The sequence below is a fragment of the Gopherus flavomarginatus genome, chromosome 2 (genome assembly GCF_025201925.1).
Source record: "Gopherus flavomarginatus isolate rGopFla2 chromosome 2, rGopFla2.mat.asm, whole genome shotgun sequence".
Taxonomy (NCBI): Eukaryota; Metazoa; Chordata; order Testudines; family Testudinidae; genus Gopherus; species Gopherus flavomarginatus.
The window spans coordinates 231,853,704-231,862,339 of record NC_066618.1 but is presented as its reverse complement, the minus strand read 5'-3'; the positions used below and the strand labels follow the sequence as shown (position 1 = coordinate 231,862,339).

Sequence of the window (8,636 nt, the reverse complement as noted above, 5' to 3'; positions counted from 1 at the left end):
TCGGAGCCGCCTGCAGCCCGCTCCGGCAAAACGCTGCCCACCAATAATCCTGGCACCCTAGGCGATTGCCTAGGCCGCCTAAATGAAAGCATCTGCCCTGCCAGTGTGCACAAAAGCTTACAGCGCAGACCCCTCTCACAAGCCTGAGTGCTCCTCCAGCCTTTCCTGGAGCTGGGTGCCCTCTAGCGATCAAACCTCATCTAGAGGTGTGGGCAACAGCAGGGATGGATCTGTTCATTCTCTCTGGGGCACCTGGTATTCACCAATGTTGGAAGACAGGATACTGGGCTAGATGGACCTTTGATCTGACCCAGTAGGTTCTTATGTTCTTATGTAGAATCAAACAGGTTAGAGAGAGGGGAAAAGACCAGGCCACATAAAAGCAAGAAGAGGCAGCTGAATCGCTCCCTCCCTGTGTCTTTAGTGACTCCACCTCCTTCACTCTGCGGCTTTGTCCTCTGGAGCCTTTTCTTCTTTCCAGTGGGGTTTGATGGAGTTTTACACACTGGCTTCTCTTCCCCAGCATTGGAGGGTGAGAGATTTGCAGCTTCCATGGGGTGGAATTGTCTAGCCGTACCAGATGTTAAGGAAGATCAAAGGGGAGGACTAGTGTGGCGGGGAGTCAGCCCCAGTTGCCCTCCGTGCTGCAGTTCACTGCACCAGTTTCCCGACCCCTAGTGTTGTCACCTAAAGAAACGTGGGTTAGCCAGTGGGCCAGGGCTCTCCCCGACAAGGCTGGATGGAGCACTTGGACCAAAGAGGGGCGGAGGTCCAGCTTGCCCCTTGCCCATGGGCTTCTCTTGTCCTGTGTCACTCACACAGTCAGACCAAGCGGCGGGGATCGCTCAGACCTGGGGCCCACAACTCCCCCCAGACCCAGTCACTTGTCTCACGCTCGGCGGGAGAGCTCCCGAAAGACAGGTGGGTGCTGTAAAAGGCCAAGGCCATTTCCTGGAGCCCGGCCTCCCCCGCCCTCTACCCCCAGCCATCCGCGGGGGACAGAAAACGTGCTCGCTGGCTCATCCTCTTCCCAGGCAGAATCGCTAATAAGGGGGCCTGAGTGGGATTTCGTAGGTCCTGCGTCAGATGGCGCCCGTAGGCGATTGGGGGAGGCTTCGCTTTTCCCTTTTTGACTAATTATAAAGTGGCTCCATCCGCTTCCCAGAGCCCTGACTTTGGTGAAGAGCTCCGCAGCCCTGCAAACAGACCCAGCCAGCCAGTGCGGGGGGCCAGGAGACCGCAGCTCCAACTGGGCATTTTCTCCCCCTGCCTCCTCGCTCCTGTAAGATTTACTGAAGCTGATGCTCAGTAACTGCGGGCTATTACTTTTCTCCTGTATTTTTTTTTCCTTCTAGAGCTTCTCCAGAGGCACAAATTGGCTTAGCCCTTCTATAAATACAAGGGGCTCAAACCAAGAGGCTCCAGCAAGCTACAGCTCACTCCCGAGGAGCTTCTGCGGGCTCCCAAGGAAGCAGCATGTATGTGAGTGAATTGCTCTAAGGACCGGCACTAGGCTGGGGGCTGGGGCGAGGCGTCTAGTAAGGTTGCTTGCAGTGGCTTGGCTGAGTTTTATTTCTGTATCAGCTTTGCTGTCTGTCTAGTTTCCATAGGCTACTGCTTTGTTGTTCGGAGGCTGTGTGCGTGCAAACTCCTGCCAGGCAATCGCTCCAAGGCTTTACCTTCGACTATCTCTGTAGTTCTGGTATCTAACCTCTTTCCTGGCTGTTCCGGGAAATTGCCTCTGTCTGGCTTTCCAGAATAATGACTGGGGACAGGAGAAATGCTTTAATTTGGGGGGAAATTGATCTGATTTCTGTTAACCACGTTAAGTTTGTTCTTCGCATACAGCGCTAGGTCCTGTTCCCGTGCAGGCTCTGGGCTTGCAAAAAGGAACAACTCCAGCTCTGGCAGCACCGACAGAACAGCCTGGGGAGGGGGGCTGAGGTCTTGGCGACTCTGGGAAGGAAAGAGAAGGGCAAGTCGGGGGCTGTCCCTGTTTGGCGCTGCGGAACAGAGAGCACAAAGAGTTCCAACTTGCTGCGTCCCGTACCTAACCAGAGGGGTGGGTTCAGGTGCTGGTGAATAGTTTGCAGCGCCCGTGTCTGAGGCTTGGAGGGAGCCGGGGCACAGGTGTGAGTGGCTGTAGGGTTGGGGACGCTTCTCCCGGGGCCAGGGAGGAAACTGGTGCCAGGCTGAATTCTGATCTGTTCTTTTCGCAGCCCATGGCGTTGCTCGTGAGACTTTGCGGCTTGCTCTTGGCTCTCAGCAGCTGCCTTGTCTGGACAGTGCAGGCGGACTGCAGCAATGACTGCGCTTCCTGCTCCTACCGGCTGGGTCACCACGCAGAGATCAACCCCCTGGTAAGCGGGATCCATGTGTTCCCAAGTAACTCTCTGACCCCACTCGCCGCCCAAGAGGCGCAGCAGCTTCTCCCGGAGGCTCGCATGGGACTCGGGAGCCAGCTCCTCTCACGCAGAGTTAGCGACGGGAGCTTAGCTGTGGAGGTGGTGGGGGAAGAAGATCCTCCGGACGCGGGCGCTGTCTGGGCTGGCTTTCCTGAGGCTCTGCCCTGTCCTTCCCCGAGCCACGCCGGACAGTTCGGCACCCTGGAGAGCTCCCCAACACTCCTGCCCGGCCCCAGGGACTGAGTTGAGCTAATTGACTGTTGAAGTCCATTTGAAGGTGCTCCAAGGTGCCTGAGGAGGATCGGGCCCTAGAGCAGAGCAGGCAACGATGCTTCCCCCCCCAGGGACCCAGCCTGCACTGGTGGCAGGTAGCGAGCGCCTTTGACCTCCACTGAAGCCTTGGGGAGCTAGGGCGCTGGGCCCTTTACAGGACCTAGCCCCAAGTGCAGTGCCGGGGAGATAAGGGGGGGAGAGGGTCCCTGATATTTAAACTCGAGTCTACCAGCGCTGCTGTAACCAATTATCTTCTTTAAAAATTAAATTGCAGCATTTTAATTAGAAGTCTGATGTCACACCGCTAGAGTGAAATAGACTAGAAATGTCACTGGAGCTATCTTGGGGGCTCGGGGAGAGATTGGAACAGGCCCTTCTAAAAACTACCAAGTTCCCTCTCCCCTTAAAAGAAATCACCCTTTTAACTGTAAGTCTAAAGTTACCCTGATCACTAGGTTTAATTCTGAGAATTCGTAGGATAAGCTCCTGGGAGCAAAAAAGTTCCCGGGAGCCTTTTGATGATCCCGGTGGGACTAAGAGAGATTAAAGCCTAGAGAAGAATGGAATCAGTGCAGAAACTCCGGTCAATGTCCCTGGTTCAGAACATATCCATCACATCTTAAAAGAAAGACAGCAACGAATAATGAGATGTAAAGGCAGAATAGAACTGAGCCAATGGCAAAAGAGTCCATATTCGAATCCTCTCAAGACGAGCACATCTCACCCTGAGCTACTACGTAGTTTCGTTCTTAGGCGTTCCCTAATAACCTACTGTTCCTTTAGCAAAGACTCTCCCGTATAGGGTACTGCATTATTCTTGTTTTCTCATTCGAAAACCGTCCATTATAAAGTGCTTTCCATCAGAATGAAAATTGTTTGTCTTTTGAGGATAGCTTTGCAGAATAGGAGTCTTATTATGTGATTACACTGCTAGAACAAGTCACCATAGACAAGGGAGTTTAAAGATTTCATTTAAATCCGTTATTCCATGTCTCAGTTACCAAGTAATAGCTTGAACGGTAAATCTCCACTTGACATACATGCGTTTAAAAAGTTTGCAGATGCGATGTAAACTTACAATAGACTTTTTTTTCACAATTTCCCGTTTCCTGTTTAGAATGCAAACATTTCTGCCTGAAACACTTTCACTTCTAATTGTTATAACACCTAACATTCTATAGATGGGAGAGATTGGAGAACAATTATCGGTCTGCCAGTTTATTTAATGTGTGCATTTGACAGCAGTGGATCCTATACTTATAGCGTGGGTCTGTGTATAGTTCTCCTGTATAATCAGTCATACAGAGCTCCCTGTTGTTGGTGCGGGTCCTCCGCAGGGAGAGAAAAAATCTCTTCTTCTGTGATTTGGGAGGGAGGTAAACAAACTAAAATATGGCTGAGAGACACACTCGGGGTAGAAGAAGTAGCTGAAACTAGTTTTCACTCGTTTGTTTGTTTGACAGTATTCATTTAAACGAAAAAAAAAGTTTAAGTTTAAAAAAACGTTAATGGCAAAGTTAAGACTCTTACTTAAATTCAAAAAAAGCAAAAAAATTCAGACTCAATACTGCAGCAGTTCCATAAGGAAGGACTGCAGAAGATGACATGATGCTTTGTTGTATTTTAGCCTTCTCCTAATATTAGGTATTGGAGCTCCATCGTTGAAAGATGGTACCAGGGAGAGGTGTGAGCTGCCAAGCACTCTGGCCGAGGGTCTGGCCAAGCACAGCTCTATCACTGTAGTGCAGGGGTAGGCAAACTATGGCAAGCTGATTTTCAGTGGCACTCACACTGCCCAGGTCCTGGCCACTGGTCAAGGGGCTCTGCATTTTAATTTAATTTTAAATGAAGCTTCTTAAAGATTCTAAAAACCTTATTTACTTTACATACAATAATTGTTTAGTTATATATTAGAGACTTATAGAGACCTCCTAAAAACGTTAAAATGTATTACTGGCACATGAAACCTTAAATCAGAGTGAATAAATGAAGACTTGGCACACCACTTCTGAAAGGTTGCTGACCCATGTTGCAGTGAATAGTCCCACAGAATTCAATGGAGCTCTTCACATGCTTCTTGAAGTCAGTGAGACAGGGTGCTTTGCTAGATCCCCGACAGAAAGTTCAGCCCGTGGCAGGATCAGTCCTAAGAGGCTGAGCCTGCTCCCAGTGGAGGAGGATCAAGTCCTACAGGAGCAGCAATACCTCAAAAGAGCTTTTTTCTCCCAGATGTCAGGAAGCATTAGTCCGCTCAAAGGACACTGCCTGCAAAATGTAGGAATACAACATTCAATTTGTTCTTAAAGTACAGCCTGTTAAAGCATGAGAAACAATCCAAACTGAGTGTGTCCTCTGCAGTTAAAATCCACTAGCGTTATTTTAAAATATAGTCACAATAGCACCTTGCATGGAACTTAAGGGTCTGATTCTGACAAATGCTGAGTGTCCTCAATTCCCATAGGAGTTGGTGGGAATAGGGTGCTGAGTACTGGCAAGAGACATCCAGCAGCACCTTGCAGACTCTGGCCTCAAGGATTTGATTTTGTAGTGTTTGTGTACTCACGCCCATTGAAAATAATGGAAGTTTGTGATTGTTTCGGTTCACAAGGAATTTTGGACCCTCATCTACCTGAATTATAAATCACTGAACATTTTGTTTATAACAGAAACAATAGCATCTCTTTAACCACAGCAGTTACACACAGAAAATATTCTGAATGCAGTTGATATATATGTCCACATGAAATTCTGTCCGTCTATTTCAATGAATTCTCAAGGTTAATTGGGAAGCCTAAGTTAACTTTAACTATCTTTCTTGTACAGCAAAGCTATTTAAGGGAGTGTTAAATCCTGTTCAGCAATAGCATTTATCAGCTGATGTATCAAAACAAAAAAAAGTACAGTATCATACAAGATTTCACTTACTATTGGTTTCTAAAACATAAATGTTTCTAAAGACATTAATACCTAGTGAGTTCACTATTACTTTTATCATAATGAGCACCATAGGAAGTAGTCAAACCATTATTATATACCAAGTGTGTGGTGTATGTTTGTTCAGGGGGAGAATGATTGTTTAAACTGATCCATTAACCCAAAAAAGAGGTTCTTGATTTTGTATATTTCCAAATCAGATTGCGACTGAGACCATATTATTTTAATAACCCAAATATGTTCACATGGACATCATGCAGTGCCAGTTATAAAGAAAAATTGTGATGGTTTAGGAGTAGAATGTTGCTAACAACATAATTACTTTAAACTCAATTTGAGATGAACCTTTAACTCTAGAGTAATCACCAATATGGAAATAATTGTACCACAAATCTTCTGTCTTGCTACAGCATATACAGTAGGTTGATAGATGCTGTTTCTTAATATATTTATCACATTTAGGACTTAACTCACAGGTAACTACAGAAGTAGTGAGGTAGTCAGTTACTTACCAAACAGAGCTGTTTTGAGGCTTATTTTCACATTTGTAAAGCTTTCTGAGATCTTTAGATGGAAGGCACTATAAAAGGGTAAATTAAGTATTATAATTTATTTTTATTTATTATTAAAGATGATGAGACAATAAGGCTAATAATGTAAACAAATGTAACATTTCAAATATAATAAATGCATTTCACAATTGCAAAAATCTGATCATAGGAGATCATACCTTTATATGATTTAATCATTTGTCAGAGCTCCACCTATTGCAAATTATGAGCTAGTGGAGTGGAAATGACTTTTCTGAAGTGAAATAATTTCAGTATTACTGCTGATTATTCAGTTTTACCTAATCTTACTTAATCCTTGTCAAAATCCTTTTGATGAGACATTTTACCTCCCTAAATTGTGCATTTAGATATAGAATATTACTTAGAAGTGCTCATAAATTGTTCCAGACTTCTTAGAGAGGTATGTGTGTGTGCACATGGATGTCTTTATTTAAACTAGGAACATAGGAATTGCTATAGCAGATCAGACCAGTGGTCCAGTATCCTCTAACAGTGATTAGTACCAAATCAGCTGCTTGAGGGGAAGGCACAAGAAATGGCATAATGAAAAATTTTGGAATAAGATGTCCATGAGGGAAGTTCCTTCCAGCCAATGAGTATCTAGAGCAGTGATACTCAGACTGAGAATCCTGAATTGCAAGTGGCTCTTTAATGTGTCTCCTGTAGCTCTTTGTGGCACATGATATTAAAACACTGTGACTTAATTATTAACTAATTGGGATGCTTTTACTATGTTTACAACCAGTTGTAGTTGATAAAATAATAATACTTGGTCAGCCATTTTGCTGTGAGAATAATATGTATAAAACCTAAATATTTCCCCTGACATATTGTTTAAATATGAATATCTAGTACTATAGTAAATGAAACAATGAATTCACACTACTGTGGGTCTTTTGGGTAATGTTGATGGCTAGTTTGGCTCCTGAACCAGTGAGGTCTGAGTATCACTGACCTAGAGATTGACTTGTGCCTTTAACAAAAAATAAAAAGACAAGATGACATCAGAATGTCTGTTTCTTTTAAATCATTCTTAGTAAATCCCATCAATTTTTCAGGCATGCACACTAGAATGTGAAGGAAAACTACCTTCTGCCAAAGCCTGGGAAACCTGCAAGGAGCTTGTGCAATTGACTAAACTGGATCTTTCCGAGGAAGGCAACAGTGCTCCAGGGGACAACAAGAAAGAACAGGATGAGAACCATTTGCTAGCAAAGAAGTATGGCGGCTTCATGAAAAGGTATGGTGGCTTCATGAAGAAAATGGACGAGCTTTATCATGTAGAACCAGAGGAGGAAGCAAATGGAGGTGAGATCCTTACTAAGAGGTATGGAGGGTTTATGAAGAAAGACTCCAATGATGATGCCCTGGCTAATTCCTCTGATCTGCTGAAGGAGCTTCTGGGAACAGGGGCCAACACTGAAGCCTCACATTACCGACAGATAAATGATAATGATGGGGAGGTCAGCAAAAGATATGGAGGCTTCATGAGAAGCTTCAAGCGTAGTCCAGAACTGGAAGATGAAGCCAAAGAGCTGCAAAAGAGATACGGTGGCTTTATGAGAAGAGTAGGGAGGCCAGAATGGTGGCTGGACTACCAGAAACGTTATGGTGGATTTCTTAAGCGCTTCACTGATTCTTTTCTCCCTTCAGATGAAGATGGGGAAAGTTATTCCAAAGAGGTTCCAGAGATGGAAAAGAGATATGGTGGATTTATGAGATTTTAATACCCACCCCTTTATCCCTTTTGTCCCAAATGAGAGACACTGCCTCATTGGTCATAATTTATTGTAATGTGTTGCTTGTACTGTACAGTTTTTTACTGTCCTAGTTAATGATGCAATCTGTTGTTTCAGGTTCTGTGTTCTTTTAAGTCAATAACTTCTGTTTTAGTCAGATTTAAGTCTATATTGTAGTTTTCATGCTAAAACTATTTTGGTTACCTTATCCCTTTTCTTTAAACACTACAGCACATCTACAGTAGAATTGCCTAATTGTATATACAATAAATTCTTCATCCTAATGCATAATGGATTTTGAAGTGTCTGTTATTTCCTACTAGTGCATTTAATCAACCACTTTGTCGAATTCATTCAGCGCTGAATAACCAAAGCTTATAATTTAAAGCACCAGCTCTTTGTAATCACACAATTCCTTCTGTTCACACCACAGCAGGAATTGAAATTGGATTAATTTGTATCTTTGCTTCCTAGGTTTCTTACAAAGTTAAAACCGAATATAACCTAAAATGGGTCAAATTTCTCCTCTCATTTTTGCAATTTAGTGAAAAAAAAAACCAGAGATACAGCTATCTCCTAGAACTGGAAGGGACCTTGAAAGGTCATCAAATCCAGCCCCCTGCCTTCACTAGCAGGACCAAGTACTGTTTTTGCCCCAGATCCCTAACTGGCCCCCTCAGGGATTGAACACGCAACCCTGTGTTTAGTAGGCC

General features: G+C 44.4%; 1 protein-coding gene across 3 annotated transcripts; it reads left to right on the top strand.

The window, feature by feature from the left end:
- The first annotated feature begins 1,146 nt into the window (after positions 1–1,146).
- PENK (proenkephalin) lies at positions 1,147–8,205 on the top strand. 3 transcript variants are annotated; one of them, XM_050938937.1, is made up of 3 exons: positions 1,147–1,282; positions 2,220–2,360; positions 7,243–8,205. In XM_050938937.1, the coding sequence occupies exons 2-3, from the start codon at positions 2,223–2,225 to the stop codon at positions 7,909–7,911; spliced, it is 807 nt and encodes a 268-aa protein (XP_050794894.1). In that variant the 5' UTR covers positions 1,147–1,282; positions 2,220–2,222; the 3' UTR covers positions 7,912–8,205. The 3 variants fall into 3 exon arrangements, with proteins under 3 accessions (XP_050794894.1, XP_050794893.1, XP_050794892.1); XM_050938936.1 differs by having other exon boundaries at positions 1,147–1,478; XM_050938935.1 differs by having other exon boundaries at positions 1,147–1,482.
- The last annotated feature ends 431 nt before the right edge of the window (positions 8,206–8,636 follow it).

Bases quoted from the DNA above. Each gene is read 5' to 3' on its own strand.
- PENK (XM_050938935.1), top strand. The intron at 2,361-7,242 runs GTAAGCGGGATC...TCAATTTTTCAG, and splicing joins ACGCAGAGATCAACCCCCTG to GCATGCACACTAGAATGTGA.